This window comes from Syngnathus acus, chromosome 17 (assembly GCF_901709675.1).
Source record: "Syngnathus acus chromosome 17, fSynAcu1.2, whole genome shotgun sequence".
Taxonomy (NCBI): Eukaryota; Metazoa; Chordata; class Actinopteri; order Syngnathiformes; family Syngnathidae; genus Syngnathus; species Syngnathus acus.
Window position 1 is genome coordinate 5,853,237 of NC_051102.1, and position 22,521 is coordinate 5,875,757.

The 22,521-nt window shown below is 43.6% G+C and overlaps 2 protein-coding genes and 1 long non-coding RNA gene across 4 annotated transcripts; 2 read left to right on the forward strand and 1 right to left on the reverse strand.

Annotated features, from left to right (window-relative positions):
• Window positions 1–10: 10 nt before the first annotated feature.
• Window positions 11–1,437, reverse strand: LOC119137614. Its single transcript, XR_005100948.1, has 5 exons — window positions 1,311–1,437; window positions 1,108–1,187; window positions 535–622; window positions 129–270; window positions 11–23 (listed from the first exon to the last, which is right to left on the reverse strand). It is a non-coding gene; the product is annotated as an uncharacterized LOC119137614 (long non-coding RNA).
• LOC119137590 (mitogen-activated protein kinase kinase kinase 20) lies at window positions 1,287–22,515 on the forward strand. Its single transcript, XM_037277048.1, has 12 exons — window positions 1,287–1,295; window positions 16,379–16,597; window positions 17,611–17,698; window positions 18,317–18,418; window positions 18,550–18,615; window positions 18,682–18,710; window positions 18,803–18,940; window positions 19,219–19,305; window positions 20,116–20,190; window positions 20,274–20,380; window positions 21,082–21,262; window positions 21,371–22,515. The coding sequence occupies exons 2-12, from the start codon at window positions 16,439–16,441 to the stop codon at window positions 22,184–22,186; spliced, it is 1,848 nt and encodes a 615-aa protein (XP_037132943.1). The 5' UTR covers window positions 1,287–1,295; window positions 16,379–16,438; the 3' UTR covers window positions 22,187–22,515.
• On the forward strand, window positions 2,242–15,242 carry LOC119137586 (rap guanine nucleotide exchange factor 4-like). Of its 2 annotated transcripts, XM_037277039.1 has the most exons (30): window positions 2,242–2,452; window positions 4,840–4,982; window positions 5,046–5,134; window positions 5,952–6,098; window positions 7,970–8,042; window positions 8,429–8,484; window positions 9,077–9,183; window positions 9,250–9,371; window positions 9,479–9,662; window positions 9,739–9,823; window positions 9,901–9,961; window positions 10,036–10,112; window positions 10,337–10,483; window positions 10,612–10,706; window positions 10,805–10,890; window positions 10,967–11,045; window positions 11,273–11,423; window positions 11,503–11,591; window positions 11,675–11,702; window positions 11,779–11,854; window positions 11,919–12,065; window positions 12,133–12,230; window positions 12,297–12,422; window positions 12,569–12,747; window positions 12,827–12,917; window positions 12,995–13,045; window positions 13,107–13,194; window positions 13,253–13,317; window positions 13,772–13,826; window positions 13,906–15,242. In XM_037277039.1, exons 1-30 carry the CDS (start codon window positions 2,385–2,387, stop codon window positions 14,031–14,033), a joined length of 2,991 nt encoding a protein of 996 aa, XP_037132934.1. In that variant the 5' UTR covers window positions 2,242–2,384; the 3' UTR covers window positions 14,034–15,242. The 2 variants fall into 2 exon arrangements, with proteins under 2 accessions (XP_037132934.1, XP_037132935.1); XM_037277040.1 differs by lacking the exons at window positions 2,242–2,452; window positions 4,840–4,982; window positions 5,046–5,134; window positions 5,952–6,098 and adding an exon at window positions 7,290–7,367.
• Window positions 22,516–22,521: the final 6 nt, after the last annotated feature.

The following is a 22,521-nucleotide window of genomic DNA, read 5'->3' on the forward strand; positions in this document are numbered from 1 at the left end:
GTACTGTGGGAGAACTTCGAATTCTAAAGCAAAATGGACACAAAAGAAACCGTTAAACGCACAAAATACTAATTGTACATGTAACTGTAAGCACAAAAGTGAAAAAAGGACACGAGAGCTTGACTCACCGAGCAGCAGGAAGATGAGTGACTTACTTCGTTTGGGTCGTCGAGCATAACTAAGAACCCACTCCACGCAGGTAGTTTTTCAATTACCTTGTTTGCTGCGTTCACTAACAATGGGAAATTGCCAAATTTATATTTCCTTTTCCTGTAATGTTATAAAAGATATACCAAACAATACTTAGTATTTCATTTGACACATTATCTGTCAAATAAAATGCATTGTAGCCCTGCATTAAAAAAAACATTTCCCGCTGAATGTCAACGCGTGGATTTCGGAGTTGACGACAGTCATGAAAGCAGCATTTTGATTTCCTTCTCCTGTTTAGCGCGCTCATTTTAAGGCTAACACAATATTTTGTTTTGGTCATTTTTGCTCAAAACTCTAAAGTAAGATCTTTTTACGTCTTACCGTGAGTGCTCTCGCTCCGGAGTCATGTGAAGGTGTCTCCCTCACTCCACGACCAAGACAGACAGATGGCGACTCATGCTTCTAAATACTGTAAATGGATAATCCCAGGTAATCCTGTGTAAACGACTCCAGTAACTGTGAAACACTGATGACGAATGGGTACCAACCATTTATTCATCCATCTCTTCATCCATATAGATGAAGAGATGGATAAATAAATGATAAATAGATACATATGTATCTATCTATATACTGTATATGTGTATCTATGTGTATCTGTATCTATGTGTATCTGTATCTATGTGTATCTATCTATCTATGTATGTATCTATGTATGTATCTATGTATTTATCTATCTATCTATCTATCTATCTATCTATCTATCTATCTATCTATCTATCTATCTATCTATCTATCTATCTATCTATCATCATCCATCCATCCATCCATCTACCATACAAATGTCATACCGTTAGATAAATTGTCAGCAATGCAATCCATCCATCCATCTACCATACAAATGTAATACCGTCAGATAAATTGTCAGCAATGCAATATTGTACGTCCACTTACCTTTACTTGTGTTGCAGCATCCCTGTCGAGACGGTCAGCTTCTCTTCATCTAGTGATATTCATAGAGAATGAAAACCCACCTGTGTTCATCAATGGAGGTTAGTGCATTCAGATACTGGTAACCTGCATGTGTGCATGTGAGGCAATAAGAGCAGTGATGCAGGACCTACTCCGTGTGTGTGTGTGTCGTGTGTGTGTCTCACCTGTGTTGGTACAGTATACTTCTTGTGTCTGTGTGATGCGAATTTGTGTGGCAGATGGACTCAACTGTACTGGACTGAGCCACACAAAGCAGACTGGTTCCACTCAGTGTGACCTGGATCTGAATGGAGACCAATGTCCCAGGTGGCAGTGGGACCTAGATGATATTAATAGTGGCCAATGAAAAAGCTGTTGATGAAATGAGGTGAACCAAAGGAGGGAGGGAAGGGATGGAAAATAAATGAAGTATTGGAAGAAATTAGAATAAATTGAGATGGGTGTGAAAGTAAATTGCGACAAAGCAAAAGTGTCGATTATTAACAGTAAGCTTTGAGCAATTGAGATGGTGGGTTTTAAACATGGTCTTGATGAAAAAAATAATGGACACAGTCGCGTTTACATTGCCGAATTACTTCCTCTTGCCATTGAATATTCTGGATTATATCATTTTTAAATTATCAGTTTAACAATTAAAAAAATCTTAACGCAATGGATAGGCAATATCTCCGAATCTGTTGCTGTGATCATTTGTTGAAAAAATTAGCCCATTTGAATAAATAAATAATGAATAGAAAGTATGGAGGTAAACGTGTTTAACTTTAGAGAGGAAAAATCATTTAAAAGGTTTTTAAAAAATAAATAATCAAAAAAATCTACCCAAGTATTTGTATTTTGTTACAACCACCAGTATTCCATAGCGTAACAAAACTACTTCATGACAAATTGACAATATGGCATCATTAAATTTTCTGACACTGACAATCATTTCAATGCCCAATTTCCATCACATTAGATGTGCAAGTGTACCTAATATTATGACTGGCGTTTATATCTGATGGCTTTTCCTTTACTGCATTTTATTTATTTATTTTTTCTTTGACGCCATCCAGCTGCCCACCCCAGTCAAGTCTGACAAGCCACGTACGGCTCTGAAAGGCAGCGGCGTCGTGCAGCAGCACAGCAGTGTGCAGCTGCGTACGGCAAAGCGGGAGGGGCCGCAGCCACAGCTCGCATATATTAACTGACAACCGGGTAGCATCCCAAGCCGAGCATCACAGTGGCAGTGGAGGACAAGGATGGTCGCGGTGCAAACGTCCCCCAATCTATCTCCATCCCCCGAGTGGGTCTGCTGTCTGGACAAGAGGTGGGTGGCACCGTCCTACGCCGCGCGTCAATCACCGAGGCGGGGATCGAGGTCTACCCGGATAGCCCCCCTCCACCCCTGGGGCCTGATTCATTGAACCGAAGCGTTGTGATTGATCAGTACCGGCGATCGCCTTGTGTATGCAATGTAGCTCTGTGCTATGAAATCCGCCTGGCTAGCCGGATTTAATTGCTCTTGGAATGCCTAACTAGCGCATTGTCAGTCATAGTAAAGGCGGATATGCACGCCACATGTTTCTTGATATTTTCTTTTAGTAATGCGTCTTCTACGGTGAGGTGGCAGCTTCGAGGAGGAGCATACTGCACTGCACACGTTGTTGCACGACGCACATGGTTTTATGTCCGAGACAAAATAGAAGACTTATGGATGCACGTTTAAGAGCATTCAAACATTTTATGTCTGTTTTTCTATTGTCAGCATCTTTGTCTCATTTGAGATTAGCCCTTTTTGCTGACCCCCCCCCCCCCCCCCCTCCCTCCCCATTTCTTGACCACCCAATTGATGCTGCCTAATTGGCATTAAAATAAAGAAAACAAAAGTGCTAAGCAGTAATCACGGGAGGTTGTCCACACCTTAAACAATAAAAAACAAAGAGATGCAACCCACAACTCACACACCTACCCCGATGGACGACACATCCCCAGGTTACCATTAGCAACGTGAGCCAACCATCTTGTCATCATCATCATCTGTGTAAAATGCTGCAACTAGCACACATTGTGTGATGAGAAAAATAATAATAATTCATCCATACAGTTTGTAGAGTGATTATTCTTATTAGGGTCACAGTCGAGATATTGTGATCGACTGTGGGGAATAGGTCAGGTGGCAATGGAAGGTCATCAGTTTGATATTTTAAAAGATGTCAAATATGATTTTTTTTTTTAATTAATTCTTAGAAAATTGCAACGTTCTCCTTTAGCAAGTTACTAGTTTTCATCCTGGTTTTGAATGGCATATAGAGTCTTCCTGACAGCAGTGAAGGCAGGCTTGCTGGTGAGATCTAATTGAACAAGATCTCATCACTCAGTGATTCTCACTCATTCCCTTCTTTATTCAATCACAATCCAACTGAGCATTTGGTAGCATTTCATCTACACTAATACTGATGGAGGAAGACAGTGACAAGACTCCAGACGTTAAAAAGTGACCTCCCATATATGCCTTTGCAGACAATGATTGCAACTGAGTGTGAAATATGAGATAAGATCTGATTAATTTTGGGGCATCCAGCTTAAAATTGCATTAAGTTCAGCATAACAAACATTTAAATGCTGCACAATACAGATTGTTTTATGGAATTCAGTAAGTGGCAGATTGGATGATGTGTGACTTTTTTTTTTTTTTTACAACTGTGTTTATACTGATTTGTATTCAGTGTTGCTTGCAGTCTCACGGGTTGGTGGTGGCACAGATGGTTGTTGGGAGAAGTGAGTGAACAAGTTTCTACAGTTACAGTGTTTGCCATTCTGCTTGGAACTAACGTCACCATCTGAATGACTGGTAACAACAATTTCATGGAATACCATAAGTCTGTTATTCGATGTGAAATGAAAGGTGACGCTGCTACGAGACCCTCGACCCTGAGAAGTCAAGCGGCGGTTCTCCTTTCCGTCGCCACCTGTCTTAAGCATTAACCCTTGTCTCCACCGAGGAGCATTACTCTGTCTGTGCACCAAAGACGTCACGGATAAAAAAAAAAAAAACACACGGCTGCAATGTCACTAAGCTCACGGTAGATGTTGCAGTCCACCTCAGCCCCTTTTGGCGGGTGCCTCCCTTTAGGACTAACAACTGCTTGGGGACGCAAACGTGTTGTGCGTGTGTGAAATGGAAGAATCATCAGGTTTGCCTGCGAGCTTGCATAGCAGACATTAATGGAGGAAGAGCTCGTGGTGGGTTAGTAGTAATGGATGGAGGTAGGAGAGAATATGGCAGTAATGGAGTGCTTGAGGGAGAAAAAAGTCTGCCTCTTTTTCATGATGTTTGATAAAAGAAGAGTGCAGATTGGTGGTGTCGAGAAAAGGGAGTTGTTGAAGGCACACATGCATGGATGAGTCACTGGCAAAGAAAAAAAAATAAGTGAATGGATGACGTAGCGTACTCGCTCGTTCAGACGCCGTAATTGTGGAGCAGAACGGCACTCTGATCAAACTCGACGAGATGTCTCACAATTAAGAGCATTAGAAATAGAAGCAGGACTTAAATGAGATCCTACATCAACACCCACTGGGAGGTCTGAGATGAGAAGGAACGCTCGCAGCTCCCTACTGGTTGAGCTCAGACAATAAAGACAGAGTATTAAAATTGTTACGTTGTTCCTGACAGAGTGGCTTCTTCTTACATCGCTTGTCTTTTCCGTTTAGGCCCTCGGAGCGCTCGGGAGAGGATGTGGATATTATTCTGACCAGACTGAAAGAGGTTAAAGCCTTCACCAAGTTTCCACCACCACTCTTGGTGCAGATCTGCACGTGTGCCTTCTATGAATGTCTGGAGAAAGGCATTACATGTATGTAAAACAGCAAATATAAATGCAACCGTCATAGATTGACATCAACTATTGCGGTTGCAGTGTTTCGACAGGGAGACATCGGCACCAGCTGGTATGCGGTTCTGTCCGGCTCTCTAGATGTCAAAGTGTCCGAAACTGCTAATCATCAGGTAAGACGCAACGTAGCTCTCACAGGCTAACACATTTTGCCACCACGCATACAAACTGATTTTTTTTCTACTTACTATTATTTTTGTGGCTGCTACTTCAACTTTTATTCTTAAATGTCGAGGACTAAAGTAGGGAAAATTGGGCACATTACCGTATTTTCCGCACTATAAGGCGCACCTAAAAACCTCAAATTTTCTCAAAAGCCGACAGTGCGCCTTATAATCAGGTGCGCCTTATATATGGACCAATATTGAGCCACCTCAGCAGGCGTGTCCAAAGTCCGGCCCGCGGGCCAAATGTATATATCTTATATATGGGCCATTCATTGAAGGTGCGCCTTATAATCCAGTGCGCCTTATAGTGCGGAAAATACGGTAATTTTTAAACCAATTTTGGGATAAGGCTGTGTGGGGAAAAACTGAAGCGCTTTGATTATTTTCTAGTTGTAGTAGAGGACTGACACATGAGAGAAGAGTAAGCGGATTTGTTCCAGTAAAAGGCTACGATAACAAAGCCCGTCCATTTTAAATGGTCGTTTTCATGAATGCAACCCACTTGGTGGCCTAGATTCAGTGTCTATATTTGAAATGAAGGTTTGGACAGCTTTCTATAGCTTTCAGGATAATTTCAGAATACAAAATGAAAGAGTGCGTGCCTCTCAGCGTTCCAATTATGTCTAGCACCTAGAGATATTTACGGTAAAATCATATTTTCTGTCCCTCATGCGTGAATACATTTGCATGAATTACCTCGTATTAACTTGTCCGACGATGAAAACATCTCTTTGCTCAACATGTTGTGTTTTCTTGTTTATAGGATGCAGTCACCATCTGCACTCTGGGGATCGGGACAGCCTTCGGGGAGTCCATCCTGGACAACACGCCGCGTCACGCGACCATCATCAGCAGAGAGACCAGCGAGCTGCTTCGAATTGAACAGAGGGAGTTTAAGACCCTCTGGGAGGTGAGATGGGGGGGGGGGTGTAAGACCGGATGTGTCTGAAATGCTTGCGGAAGCCATGTTCGGACAACCTTGTATGCTGTTAAGGAAAATTATAGAAATATTTATTTTTATGTCATGTAAGATTGACTTTTGTAAACATACTTTGTGTGAAAATGCAAAGCTGCACCTTTCTGCTCTTCTTTATGGGCTGGGCCACTCCACATAGTAGTCGCAGGGTCCCTGCAGGCCTCCTTGTTGAAGTTTGGCCTCCCTGAGGCTGCTCCATTCACAAGGTCGCTTGTCCTTGCCAGAGCAGCCGCTCTCTAGCTACAAATTCACTGTAGTCATTTGAGAGGCTGCGAGTGGCCATTTTGTCAACTTGCACCCTCTAAATCAGTAAGTTATGCAATTTTACTAACATTGGCATATTCAAGACTCTCATATTGGAAGTTCTTCACGCTATGATATTTATATTGCCATATTAGTGTATCGATAACAATATGGTTTTGTCATTTATGGAACAAAAGTGTTCTGAAATTTAATCACCGTAGTAAAAGTTTAGCTCTCACTTTGTGATAAAGTTGGTCATGAGGCCACGTCTAGTTTTTGAGCTGGTGTGTGCACTTAGTCAGTCCGCTCCCGCGCCGCCTAGTTTGGTCCATAAAGCAGCAATGGCAGCCCGAGGTTGTGTTGGTTTTGATCTTATTCACGTCGTTGCAAAAAGGCTCTTTGTGTTTCCCGTGTGTATGTTTCACAAACAGGATGTGTTTGTTTGAAGGCGGAATAAAAAAAAGCGACACTGATGCCACCGTTCTCACTAAGCAGAAATGACAGGAATGAGCAAGATGCGGAAATGTAGAATGCTGTTCTTGATGTCCGACTCGCCTCAAAGGAGTGTTTTTGGACGGACGCATTTTGTCTTTTATTCGTGTGCATCTATCTGTCCTCCTCACTTCCTCTCTCTTGTGTTGTCTTTTCTCCTGGCCTCTGGCTCCATCCTCCTCACCCTCATTTCCTCTTTTCTTTCCTCTTCACCCTCCGGAGTAGCTCGGTAACAGAAAGACTCGGATCACTGTGGTAACCTGGGAGAGAAAAGCGGTCGGGTTCTTGGCTCGGTCACGGCGGGAGAGTGGCGGAGAGAGCGAGAGAGAGGAGGGAGGCGAGCAGCTTGTGCGACGTACGATGCAATCAGGCGGTGTGTGTAAAGCGTGAAGGAGCACTGGCCAGCTCTCGGGGGGTTGGGGGGGGCTTGGTTTTTCACTTTTAGATGAAATTAGGTTGTTTACTCAGGTGAGTCTGAATTATTGCCTGTAGCTGTCGTGTTTGTCATTTTGTTTGTGCTTGTTTTAGTCCCTCAAATTTACTGTCTGTGTGTGGGTGTGTGTGCTCTGACAGATGTTGCCGCTATTCTTTTTTTTTTTTTTTTCATGTGTGTCTGTGTTCTCAGAATACACGCGTTGCTTGGTAATGACCATGCGAAAGGAGCAGTGACACATTCAAGCCCGAACTCTTAAAAGATTCTTTGTTTCAGAAGTAGACGTGCAAACATAGTTTAAGGCATTGAAAAAAAAAAAACATCGACCCACTCAAAGTGAATTTTACTGTAACGCTAACAGTTCTGCATCTAAACCGGCTCAGCTATACAAAGGGCTTTGTTTTGACATAGTGCCGTCTGTGTGTGTCTGTTTGACAAGCGTGTGGATGCCACAGACTGAATGGATGACGATGCATAGCAGAGGATACGGACCCAAACGTATCCAAAACATGTCGCTTTGTAGTTTCGTTGAGTCGTCTGTTGCTTGGATACAGATGTGATGGAATTGCTGAAATGTTCTTATTTATTGGTAAACCAAATGTAATGAGACCCACTTGTGTGTTTTTGGGATGTGCAGAAGCATCGTCAGAGCCTGGCTGGACTGTTGGCCCCTCCTTATGGGGCAATGGAGAGTGGATCCAACAATGACAGTGAGTAAACTGATGATGATGTGGTACACTACCAAAAATGTAATATGTTCTGGAACAGACAATTAGCAGATTGTACATATTTAAAAACATGCATTAATGACATCATTAAATTGAGCATTTGCTGCTGCCCCTCCTGATATGCATGCTTTGGCCAACAGGGGGCAGTGTAATACAGACATGGTTACATTATAACTCATCTCCCGTTTTATGCGCTGGTTTTAAATACACATGTAATTTTGTTTAATGTTTTGTTTGATAGTAAACTTTGACTTGGAGTGGCAATAACACCTAGTAGCTCATGCCTGTATTTCAAGTAACCACTCTTGTTAATTTCCATGGATGGTAACTTTAAAATAATTCATTTTTCAATATGGTTTTCTCTCTAGGAGCCGCAGACAAAGACAACATGAACTCAGACTCTGCAAACAAATCTCACAATAAGGTAATTATTCAATGTTTCAAGCTTCAAAGTCTGCGAGGAGCACCTGATTCACAAATAAACCGATTCTTGGAAATGTTGACTTCCCCAAGGGCAAATATGCCGTTTGCCATTTATCATTGTGAGTTTAGGATTACATGGGGACATTTTACTGGGTGGAAAAATAGAAACATTGTGCACCGCTGCATACTTTCATGTCCGCAAATGAACTAGAATGTCAGAATAGTGGTGTGTGTGCGTGTGTTCTCTGAGCAGAAACCTGTGATGACTCACCACTGTGATCCTCTCTAGTTATGCTAATACTAGTTAATACATGCACATGGAAGAAAGATCCTATCGGGCCAATTAGTGCATCTTCCTTTGTCGCTTTGAAGCGTGGTGGTGTGAGCGTATGAACATCTGCCTCTTTAGATACAGTTTTTTTTTTTCCGGCTGCCGTGCATTCACAGCACAGACTTCCGCCCTGGCTTGATCATTAAACACCTGTGAAATGAGTGATTGAACCAAGCTCAAGCTTTGAATTTTTAGATTACAATATAGATGTAGAAATACTAGAAGTAATCTCCTTCATGTTGCCTTTTCCGGTATTCTATAGATTCCCACAGAGAAACTCCAGAGAGCGGGTAAAGTTCTCCGCAACGCCATCCTGTCCAGAGCCCCTCACATGATCCGAGATAGGAAATACCACCTCAAGACATACAGGTGATTGCATCCAAAATGTGGAATCGTCTTCCTCTCCTCGCTGGATGCTCATGTGGTTTCTTGCAGACAATGCTGTGTAGGCACAGAACTGGTGGACTGGCTTGTACTGCAGAGCGCATGTGTTCTGACCCGTTCCCATGCTGTCGGCATGTGGCAGGCTCTGCTCGAAGATCAGGTGCTGAATCACGGTAGCCAACATTCTCTCATCCTCTATCGCTAGTTTTTCACCTACGCACAGGAACTTTGGAATAACTGTTCCGAGGATTGCTTTTTGTTTTCTGGCTCCCTCGTCTAGTGGACCAGGAGCTGGGCTTCCAGGACAAGTACCTGTTCTACCGCTTTCTCGACGACGAGGAAGAGGACACGCCGTTGCCTAGTGAGGAAGAGAAGCGGGAGAGTGAAGAGGAACTGCCAGAGACCATCCTCTTCCTCGCTCAGATTGGACCAGATGCACTGCTGCGCATGATCCTCAGGAAGTCGTAAGTGACAAAGCATGAAACCTTCTTTGATGGAGATGGCTAAGTAAGATTTGACGGAATGTGCGTGTGTGTGCAGGCCTGGTCAGAGGACAGGCGATGACCTCGAGATCATCTATGACGAGTTGCTTCATATCAAGGCCTTAGCTCACCTCTCCAACACTGTGAGTCAACCGCTGCGCTTCATTCAGATGACCAAAAAGCCGACCCCTCTGATTTTCCTCCGTGTTGTCACTTGTAGGTGAAGAGGGAACTGGCGAGTGTCGTCATCTTCGAGTCACACGCGAAAGCTGGAACTGTGTGTAGGTGCACGCTTGGTTGTGGACTTCACTTTCTTTCCCTTCTTTTTGTGACACATGCATTTTTCTTCTACCAGTGTTCAACCAAGGAGAAGAGGGCACCTCGTGGTACATCATCCAGAAGGGCTCCGTTAACGTGGTTATCTATGGCAAGGTGGGTAAAATGCATCTGTCACCATCAAGATAGTCTCTGAAGAACACTAGCTGAGTTCTTCTAAATTCAATCATGCCATCGCTGGGAAATGGCTTCCAGGCAAATCCACACAACACATCGCTTTGCATCCACTGTGCACACTTGTTTTGATGAATCATTCCACTTGTGAGTCTTCCAGCACCTTTTTTCTTGGAATATTGTGTGAATTTCGATGTGTGTGTCAGGGGGTGGTGTGCACACTCCACGAGGGTGACGACTTTGGAAAGTTGGCCCTGGTTACTGATTCACCTCGCGCTGCCTCCATTGTCCTGAGGGAGGACAACTGCCACTTCCTTCGTGTGGACAAGGACGATTTCAACAGGATTCTCAGGGTACGTGGATCACAACTACATAGACATGATTCATTTACTAATCGTGATAACACATGTTTGTCTCCCCCTAGTGGCAGAGAAGCGCTCCTACATTTTAAATACAGTAGTTAATTGTGTCTTAATTGCAGGATGTAGAGGCCAACACGGTGCGTTTGAAAGAGCATGACCAAGCTGTGCTGGTCTTAGAGAAGAGTCCTCGAGCCTCCACCTTGGGAAGCATCAAGTATAGATGTTTTCTTTTTAAATATATGACTGTTCCTTCTCTTCTCCTGAAAGAGTTGTAATTTATATTGTCATCATCAACTTTATTTTTTTTTTTAGGTACACTGTGATCTCAGGCACTCCAGAGAAGATTCTTGAGCACTTTTTGGAGACCATGAGAATGGACATACATCACAGTGAACCAGGTTGGCAAATATTGATTTACTTTCTTCTTTATTGCCCTCTAATTCTTCATGTATTTTCGCTCTGTTTTTATCTCAGACCCAGCAGTGGACGATTTTGTCCTCATGCACTGTGTCTTCATGCCCAACAGCCAGCTGTGCCCTCTACTCATGGCACAATATCCTTTTCGACTTGCCATGCTCTCTACCTTTGTCCGCCTCTTTACACTGATCCTTTAAAATTCGTGAAATAATTAATTAATCTTGAAATATCCAATTATTTAACAGAAATTGATTTTATTAACCAATTTTATGGGGAACATTTTATAGGGACGTTCTTCTTGGTCTGTCATCTACTTCCTCCTCCTTTTACATTTTATTTTTTTATCCTTAACCCGGTATGCACCTACCATGCGGCCTCTCCGCCCGGCTCTGAACAGGAGAGACTGGAGCACGCGCTCAACTGTAAGAGGAGGGCTCTCATTCTGGTTCTGCGCTGGGCTAACATACACACGTATCTCCTACAGGAGGAGCCTGCTGCAATTTCTTTCCTGGAGGTAGCAACGGCATGCTGACTTGAGCAAACCACTCTGAGACTTAAATTAGACATCCATGTTGTTCTTCTTTTCTCCACAGGAGTTGCTTAGTAGTGTATCAAATGATTCACGGATGCTCAGAGCATTGAAAGACCTGGTTCCTGACCTTGAGAAAGTTGTCAAACTACAGTACGTATCTTAAAGTCTGTGATATTGTAAACCGCAGCTTTAATTTATTCCGTTAAAACCGCAACACTCTCTGTTTTATATAGTTCAGAGGAAGCCAAGGCCACAAAAAAGGCGAGTCTATATCAAAGATGTGTAGGCGGAATGGTGGTGTTGTATGAGCTGATTGTGTTTTTTTTTCATTCAGCAGAAGACTTTAATACGGCAGTTCAGCAACGGGGAGGAGAGGCTGCAGAAGAAACAGGCCATTAGAAATCAAGATGACAGTAAGTGACTGTGGGATTGGATAAAAATTTTTTTTTATTTATCCTAATTTGCGTTTTGTGCTAGTCCTATTGAAGGTGTACTGCAGTGACCACACTTACACCACCATCCGAGTTGCCGTGGCAGCTACGGGCAGAGAAGTTCTATGCGCAGTTGCCGACAAACTCGGTTCCACTGACGAGCTGGTGTTGCTCCACCTCAGTTCTGCCGGCGGTACGAAGAAAAGCTGAGACGCGACACAAGAGCATGGGATTTAACGAAATGATGTGTTGCTTCACAGAGAAACAAATCCTGAAGCCTAACGATGTGTCGGTGTTTTCGACTCTGAGTATCAACGGGAGGTTATTCGCCTGCGCGCGAGAGCAACTCAGTAATCTGGTAAATTTGGAATTATAACGAGGAGGCAAGTATTGATATTTGCTGATTCTACCATCTTTGTATCAGACTCCTCTCACAGAGCAGGAGGGACCCTCAGCGGGTTCAATGTCCACTTTTGAGCTGATGAGTTCCAAGGATCTCGCCTATCAAATGACACTGTTTGACTGGGAGCTCTTCAGCTGTGTGCACGAGGTACCGTACAGTACATTAAAGAACTTGTCTAAATAGGAAAGTAGTAAAGTTGCTCAGTCGATGATCAGCTGTGCTGCACATGCATATATGAAGTGATATTTTTTATTGACTCGTCACAAAGCTTGGTATCTTCACACAACCCACAGCACGAACTACTCTATCACACCTTCGGCCGCCAGAGCTTCAGAAGAACCACAGCCAACCTGGACCTTTTCCTGCGAAGGTTCAACCAAGTTCAGCTATGGGTGGTCACTGAGGTGTGCCTCTGTGGACAGCTCAGTAAGAGGGTCCAACTCCTCAAGAAGTTCATCAAGATAGCCGCGCAGTGAGTGGGAGGAACATCTTCGGATTGCCAAATGGGAGAAATGAAAAAGCCAAAAGTTATTTTTCTGTTTTGTCTGCAGCTGTCGGGAGTTCAAGAACTTGAATTCGTTCTTTGCTATCATCATGGGCATGAGCAACCCTGCTGTAAGCAGACTGAGTCAGACATGGGAGGTAAACATCAATTCATACTTGGCGCCGAGCAGTTTCACCACACAGTTCTGTCAAATTGTTACGTCTTCTCTCATCAGAAGCTGCCGACCAAGTTTAAGAAGTTCTACGCAGAATTTGAGAGCATGATGGTGAGTTTGACTATTCATGTCAATATAAGGAATTGACGTTGATCTTACGTTTTATGTTCAGGACCCATCCAGAAACCATCGATCCTACCGACTAACCGTGACCAAGCTTGAGCCGCCAATTATTCCATTTATGCCCCTCCTACTCAAAGGTAGCGTTCTTGGACGGCTCATTTTGTTTTGTATCTTATCACACTCGTTTCATTGCAGATATGACTTTTACGCATGACGGGAACAAGACATTCATTGACAGCATGGTGAATTTTGAGAAAATGGTAAGTACTATATTCGTATTGCCTTAATGAATCACAAAAAGTTGTCATTCAGCAACAAGTACTGAAGCAGTTGCAATCAAATGTTTAGAAAATAAAGACAACTTTCACCACAACTGTAAATGACTGAGTAAGCTACTACAATAATGAGTTGTTTTACAAAGAGGATAAAGAATATATGCCTGTGAGTATTATCTGTCTACATGTTCTGCTGCACCGTTTGTGTTCAAATAAGCTTTGCTGTTCATTAACCCTAATGTTGCCCGTACCATGTTAAGATGTTAAGTGGTACCTTGTTGGTAAACAAACCGAGTTTACTTACATCGTAGATCACCAGTATCTTAATTTTTTGCTTGCAAATAAAAACAAAAAATAGTGAAAACAATGGTTCCTATCTGGAAAAAATTGACATGTCAACTCACAAGATCTAATGACATTTGGGTTCCCTTTTCATCAGCGTATTATAGCAAACACAATCCGGCAAGTCAGGCACTGTCGGAGCCAGCCTTTCAGTAAGTCTTTCGATTTTCTCGTTTCCCCTTTTTCTTTGCTAAATAGCAATCTATGTACTTATCACTTTGTCTGTTTTAGATCCCGACATCTGCCAACCCAACAAGAATCAGGCGGAGGTCAGAGGCTACGTCAGGAAGCTCTGCGTGATCGACAACCAGAGGGCGCTGACGCAGCTCTCCTACAGGCTGGAGCCTCGGCGGACATGAGCTTCGAATCTTTCACCACGTCGCCTTCCTCGTGACTACACACAAAGCGGACGCGTCAGCAACTGCGCGCTAAGTAGCAACACACAGTGACAACTCATAGGACAAATACTGTGCCATTAAAGGCCTCTTCCTATCGCCGTGTCTTAGCCTCAGGCAAAAATGAGGCTGTTGTAGTTGTTACTGTTTTGGGACCTGTTAGATAGAACTGTCATGTATAGAACTTGAATCAATATCCTGCATGAGTGAACTTCATAAGCTCGGTGTTCTATACACTGGATTTCTATCAGAGTGTCCTGCAATGTTGTGCTCCCCAACAAGTTCTTGTTAGATTTTGTCCCACTTCTTTATCTTTAATGCTTCTTTTATTCTTCAAATGCTCCAAACTGAAGTATAATCTCGATTTATTAATCACCATACTCAGTACATTGATCTCAATATCGAGGGAGCTTTTTATTGCAGTTTTCTCTCTTCCACACACTTTAAACGCAGTGCAAGTTCCTAAAAGTGATTTACTATTCCTGGCTTTCTCACACAGTTTATTTGACACTATCATTTAATGTAAAACTGGTGCACAAAACAGAAGGGAATTAAATATGTAAAAAAGGTTAACCGAAATCATATTTTGGACTAAAGCTAGCATGGTTTTAGCATAGAATACAGAATCCATTTCGAAATGAATCCTCTTTGAATCATGTCGCACCCCAAGTATCGAGATACCTAAAAAGGTTTTTTTGGAGAGATGCACACCCCTAACAATTAGCCTATCTAGATATTTATCAATATACAAACGGGGAATCTGTAGCATCTCTGTGCCCTTTAGATGAGTGTCAATGTCTTTCCTAACAACCTAATTGGTGCTCAAAAAGCGATTGAATTTGTCACGGTAGTTCATTTTTTGCCTCGGCACAAAACTCTTACTACCCCTCGGTGATGTTGCTGTTCCAAAGTCAGTTGTCTGTGTCGAGTTTATCGTTTCAGGAGAAATCTTGCCAACCCTTGCAATTGTGTTCCGTCTGTATTATTATTATTATTTTTTTTAACGTGTGTAGGTTTTGAGTGTGATATTGACAACTGTGATTCTTTTTCATTTGATCTCAGGAGCTTTCAATGTGTTGGTGTGTATCGAGAACTGCCCGGTGGCTTGCTTCCATCATGAGCAGCTGGTATCTGTGCTGTACATGTTAATAAAAATAACTAATTTAACAGACACCGTGACTTAATAAAACTTTTTTTGGACATCGGCAGACCTTCAAGCAACATTTGGATATCAGGTAAAACCTTCTTTTGGTGTGAATTTGCCCTACATGATGCAAATGTAATGATAATTATATTATAATAATAATATTGTGAGACCTTCTTGTGATAACCACTGAGAATCCTCCACAGTTGATCTCACCAGCCCCTCGGACTCAGTGATGTCAAACGGCTTTCCTGCCTGCTGATGTCACGGGGTCATTCCTGTCGGGTTGAGTACCGCACGCTGCAATTTGTGAGGTAGGGTGGCGTATATGTGCTAGTTGCTAACTGATTTACCGTCTGTCACGTTATGGTCTGGGAGTTTGTGTGTGTGTTTGAGTGTGCACTCACGCAGTGTAGAGAGAGCTTTATATAGCCACACTCATCCAGGAAGAAGGAATGCCCTGGATGCCACTGACCATATTTGAACAGTGAGTCTGCTGCAGAGCGCACGCAGCAAACCGTAACTCAGACACAGAGGTGGCAGAAGTACTCACCATTCACCCACTGTTTGGAAAATAAAATTATTTATCGGAAGACTACTTTTTACTTATATTTGAGTCCTATTCTAAAATAACAGTACTATTACTTGACTATAAATATTGATTAATCTACCCACTAGCTTTGCATGTCATTTTAAATCAAGAGTTAGCGAGCCATGGCAGCTGATAATCTTTGAAAGAAAACCTCACCTCATTTGTATGTTTTTTTTTTTTTTTAGATAAAATGGAGAATCTTGGAAGATAAAAAATGAAGCTGGCAGAAGACAGCCCATTGCAGATACACTCCGTCGATTATTTGTACCTCATCATACCTGAAAGGTCGCTCACGCCATCATTGGCTGTAATTCCACTTCTCTCCACTACAAGGCAATGTAACACCTTGCACTAAAAAGCCAGGCAGGCCATGCCTCCTGCAGACTTTCTTTTTTTTTTACAGAACCCCCAACCAGCCCTCCCCTCACTCTTTCCAGTACTTTCTGGTTTCTTCTCAGCGACGATCGCCCCCGCTGACTTTCTGACTGACAACATTGGCGTTCATCATCAGTCCTCATCCTCTGCGTCCAAAGGTCACGGTGCGGGTCGAGCGCGGACGCTTTTCGGAGATAGTGTGTGTGTGCAAGTGTGTGTGTCTATGTGTGTGTGCTTGTGTGTGAGAGCCAGTATGCCATGTCGTCCCCCGGCTCGTCGTTTGTCCAGATAAAGCACGAGGATCTGCTTTACTATGAGAACTGTGGAGGAGGCAGTTTTGGCAGCGTCTACAGGGCCCTCTGGATATCCCAAGACAAGGAAGTGGCAGTGAAGAAGCTTCTGAAGATCGACAAAGAGGTAGGACATCCATATACGCATACCGAGACATGCAGTCACTGATGATAGCAAACTGGTAAAATGTCATAAAATAATTCAAAAGTTTCAAATCAGAGTAAGAATCCCTTCCCAGATTCCCAGAGAGTCCCCTCCTCCCCTGTTGTGTTTATCTAAAACATACCTCTCCGTGTGTTCCCCACCCATGCAACACTTAATGGAAGAAGAAATGATTTATGACGTGTTCCTCCTATTGTACATGGGGGCAAAATGTACATTAGGGACGTGGTGACATCACACGGCGAGGAGAACCCAATCGCAATTTCCAGCCGGCCGTGCTATTAATATCAAAATAGTAGAGGGGTTGTTAACCGCCGTGGCAGGAAGTTGGCTCCTATTGGTATTGTTGCAGCAATTCAAGGAAACAATGTCATGTCAAGTGTTTCTGATGATGGAGAAAAAACAAAGAGCAAGTTGATTAATTGTCACACTCGTTTCGTTCTCATTGGGCAGAAAAGGAAAAACGTGCGCATGGAAGTCATCCATCAGTAACGGGCTAATGGAAGGAATCCTTCAAAGGCATTCCTGCAACGTTTCATGTAAACGGGTGCTTCGTTTTGTGAGCAGCGTTATAACTTGTCTTCTGTACTTTCAAAGTGCCTTTGGTTTTGTAAAATAACTGCTCTTGCAGTCCTTGTCCATAAACAGACTGTTGCAAGAAAATATAATCATATACCTTCTGCTGCTTATGCCTGCCTGTCGCTATAAATCGTTATCGTAAATAAATTGAACAAAGATTAAATGACTAAATAACCAATTTCGTCAAATCGCATCATTTCCACGGCCCACTCGGCCATGTTTGATACCGTAGCGCCAAGTCTCAAACATCGCACTAATGACACAACATTTCAAGGATTGAAGTTGTACGCTTACAAATGATTTACACTCGATTATCTCAAAGCTCAAATTTCTTTGCTGCGGTCATGGGAGAGGAGGAGGTTAATAATGTCTTACACTTGGCTCGTCTTCCCATGCAGGCTGAGATTCTCAGTGTCCTGAGTCATAAGAACATCATTCAGTTTTATGGAGCCGTGCTGGAATCTCCCAACTATGGCATCGTCACAGGTCTGACCCTGTGTGAGTGTGTGTATGTGTGTGTAAGTGTGTAACATTTTGGGTTTTTCAAGAAACAAGCTGTTGCGCAACCAAATTATCGCTTTGACTTGCGAACAAAAATTTTCCAAGATGGCGGCAGTAAACTCCTCACTTCACAGCAAGTGAACAATTCTAGCCGCCCCCCAAAAAAAAGTCTTTAAGATGTCAGTCCCCAATCCCAGTTTAAATGTATCGATAAAGTAAATCGAAAACAAAGGCGCTAAGGCTGAACAACCTGGTAACTTTACAGCTTGCTTAATGCTAACACACTGGTCGTCCTTTCCTGTGTAAACAAACAACTCAAGCTAGCATGCACTCCAACACAGTAATCGTCTACAACTTGATGTACAATTTGACTTATGAGTTATTGCTGCTTTTTCTGGCCGGACATTTGAAACTGATACCAGCATGTTGTAACGATAAAGCATGACTTGCATTTGGTCAGAGCTGATGTATGAGTCAACATCGAGTCGGATCCAACGTTACAAAAAGCCGTTAGACCTTACGTCATATTGTGGGAGGTGAATGGGGGTGATGATACTTGACTTTGGGTCCATGTAAAGAAATGCCGCTTTAACTTGTGTGCAGAATATGCCAGTGGTGGGTCTCTTTTTGAGTACCTATCCAGTGAGCAGAGTGAGGAGATGGACATGGAGCAGATCATGATGTGGGCTATACAGATGGCTAAAGGTATTCCCAAAAGACCACCACCAAGCTCCACCACTACAGAACAGTCAATATATTATTGTACAAAAATACTGAGCTATATTTATCATTTTATACATCCAGTTTTTAATGATGCTGTCAATTGTAATTATTAGGAATGCACTACCTCCACGCAGAGGCTCCCATCAAAGTCATCCACAGAGACCTCAAGTCACGGAATGGTAATATTATTATTTCTTCTTCCACTTCCACATTCTAACACTGATTTTTTATTTTATTTTTTTCAGTGGTCATGACAGCAGACAAAGTGCTTAAGGTGAATTTTAAAAAGTCTTCCTGATATATTCTACTCATCCATGCCTTTTGAGAAATTATTTAGATTTGTTTTTTGTTTTAATGGAATTGCAGATTTGTGACTTTGGTGCATCCAAGTTCTTATCCCACACCACTCACATGACCGTGGTGGGCACTTTTCCCTGGATGGCTCCGGAGGTCATTCAGAGCCTGCCTGTCTCCGAGACCTGCGACACGTACTCATATGGCGTGGTGAGATACTTCTTGATGCTGCTTCATTATTTAATGACGGATTTCCAATTTAGGTCAGAATGTAATTACAACAAACGCAGATATGGTAAAACTATCACCATCGTCGATTTGACTAGAGAATGTGAGTTATGTAAGTAATGTGTCTCCGCTGGTCACAGTAAATTTGTCAGACAAGTGTTGCGGAGTCCCAAACACGCAACGACGGCCTGGCTGTGTTCTGCTATTCATCAATGTGTCATGCAGGCAATGTTCTTATGCAAAGAACACTGTGTGAGCAGGTGCTGTGGGAGATGCTGACTCGTGAAGTACCTTTCAAGGGCTTTGAAGGGCTGCAGGTTGCATGGCTGGTGGTGGAGAAACAAGAGGTACACACATGGGAACAAACACACTATGAACATGTAAAGTATACAACAGTATTTGAGGAGGCCGGATGAACAATGTGATGCTCTCATGGTTTCCACTGTGAGCCGCTGAAGTGTATTTTTAGTCCCGACGTCAGTCATGTGCTCTGGTAAGGTCTCCGGTGGAGCTCGGCCAGTCTCTCCACTTTTGCTACTTTTACAGCTTGAGGAGAAATATAGAAGAAAGGATGTTGGCGATAAGAGTTTATTGGAGATGATGTTTATACAGCGTATGTTTTAGTTGACCGCCGCACTCACTCGCACACACGGACGGCGGGGGCCAACAAACAACCCAGAGAACATGATTCCTTGTAGCTGTTGGCAACTCTCCAAATTCTCTCCCTAAATAAACCCCCCCAACTCCTCTTTCCCAGTGTCTCTCTCTGCTTTCCCCCTTCGTTGCTTCGCCACTCTTCCGTCCTGACCCTCCTACTTGATCTTTCTCTCCTCACCGAGTGGCTGATATTTTAGGATTAATCCCCACAGAAAACAGTTTCCATTTACTGCCACGGTACGATGGAGTTGTCTGGTCTCATTCAGACCTGGAAGTGGGCATTTTTTTTTTTTTTTTTAAATTCATTATTTATTTATTCATTCATTTTTTTATTTCTTCTTACATGTAACACCAATGAAATATTTTGTAACATTATGCACAGTTTCAATACTGCACCTAAATATCATCAAATAATAACTGTAATCAAATAACACTTTTCAATGGTAAACTTTGGAAAATGTTTGTTCCAAATAATTTCTTGTCATCAATTTCTTGTGTAGAGGCTTACCATCCCCACCAGTTGCCCAGCAAGTTTCGCAGAGCTGATGAGGAAGTGCTGGCAAGCCGAGCCTAAGGTAAATCAATGCCTATTGCATCTCATTGTCATAGATAATGGAATGTGATGTCATAAATTCATTTCTCATCTTTGTGTTCACAGGAGCGTCCGCAGTTCAAACAGGTGCTGGTAACCTTGGAGACAATGGCGAATGATAGCAGGCTTCCTGACCAGTGCAACTCCTTTCTGCATAACAAGGACCAGTGGAGGTACACACACATGCTCAACCAAAAAATTGTTTCAGTATCGTTTTTTTATGGCTCCTCATGGTAAATTACATCAACTCGTGTTCAAAGCATAAAATTGCTTTGGTGGCAGGTAAAAAAAAAAAAACGTTTACTTTTATGCACTGCTCAAATGTCTATTCTCCCCCCTGCCCGCCCCATATAGAGGTCTATGGGCTATTGAGCTCAGGATTACTGACCCTGTACTCTGCTCCAGTCTATAATAAGCCCCCCTGCCCTGCTAAGTGTTCACGATAGAAACTCCTCTGCTCCCCTGCCGTCGTCCCTCCAACGAAGACAGAGACGTGACAAGAAAGGGTGGCCATGAGAATGTGTTGGCTGCGTGTGAGCTGAAGGGGGGGGGGGGGGGGGCAGCAATTGTGATAGATAACAGGGAGGTTGTGGCTGCCCTCAGCAGAAAAAGGAAGGTGTGACATTCTGTGCATGTTTACAGCAAGACTGTCATTTCTACATTTTGTTGTGGGGTGATTGAACAGGGACGCTATGACAACGTGATTGATTTGTTTTGTGTCCCTGAGAATATTTTGGAACATAGCATTTGATCACTGGGACTCTAGCGGCCTCTTGTGGTAGTGGACTATACTTAGAAATTAAATGCATTGCATTTAGTGCGTTCACAGATTTGTACGCTTGAGAGATGAAAATGGATTATGCACACATTCCAGGTGTGAAATTGAGTCGACACTAGAGCGCCTTCGGAAGCTGGAGAGGGAGCTCTACTCCAAGGAGAAGGAGCTGGAGGAGCGGGAGAGGCGGCTTAGGCTGTGGGAAGAGAGGCTGATGGAAAGGTCCAACATGACTCCGAGCCCCACCTCCTTACTCATGGATCGATCCAACATGTCGCCAGTGAGTCACGGGGTGAAGTCATGTCCAGCTCATTCTGATTACGTGTCATTGATTTGGTCAAACTGCTCATTCAAATTCTGACACTTCTCTGTCTCTGCGTCCCATCAGTTCTTCACGCCAATGTCCATCGGTTCCACCGGTTCCTTCTTCCGCTCGCACTCTCAAGACTCCAGCAGTGCGGGGCTCAGCAGTGCGGGGCTCAGCAGTGCGGGAGTCAGCAGTGCGGGCGTCAGCTGCCTCCTCCGCACTCTCAGCAACGGCGACAGCGAAAGGGGGGGCAGCGGTGCGGTGGGCTCTCTGGACAGCGGGCGCTTGCACGTCATGCTACGAGGCTTGCAGGAAGAGGAGGGCACCCTGGAGGAGAAGGGCTGGGGCCAGAGGGATGAAGGCGGGAGCTTGGAGGGAGGAAGGGTGCAGGTGACGCTCAGGAGCTTCCCGGGGGGGAGGCTGGAGCGCGAGGAGAGGACGTGGGAGGAGGGGGACGTGGAGAGAGGCGGGATGCAGAGGAGCAGGGTGACCACTATCGTCCGAGGCTACTCGGGCGGCTTCGGAGAGGCGGAGGGGGAACAGGATGGAGGGTGGGAGGCAGAAAAAGTGGACGAGGGAGGGCTTGAAGGAGGGAGGCTTCCCGACATGCTAAAAGGTCTCAGTGGCAGTTTAGGGGGCTTGGGGGACATGCTGACCTTGGACGGTATAGGGGAGATAGACAGGCTAGGCGACATGGACGTGAACATGGGGGATGTGGGGATGGTGAAGCTCAGGAGCGAGATGGGGGTCAGGGGTCACTCAGGGGTGCAGGTGAGCATGCGGGCTTCCTCCAATCAGAACTCTGTGAAGAGCTGCAGCGTGCGACACGGATCCAAAATCAACATGGCCACCGCCGCCATGGACATGATGGAGCTCGACTGGTCCGACAGCGATTAGAAGACACGCGGCCATAACACAAACAATGTGTGTATTAAGTTACAAAACACATCTTTTATTTGTTCAAATGTTCCTTCCCTTTTTTGTTTTTATCAAAGCAATAAACGAAACCATTGTGTATGTACTGTGAAGACAGAAGACACAGAGACGATTGCTGTCAACGTTAAAGGCTTCACCTGTGTAATTTACTGTACTGCTACATAACATACTGTATGTCTGTGTGTTTTTTGCTTAGTGTGTAGATTGGAGTAGATTTGGATCAGATCTAACTGTGATCTTGTGTGATTTTTCATTTTTCAATAAAAAAAGTGATACAAATCTCACCACAATATGCA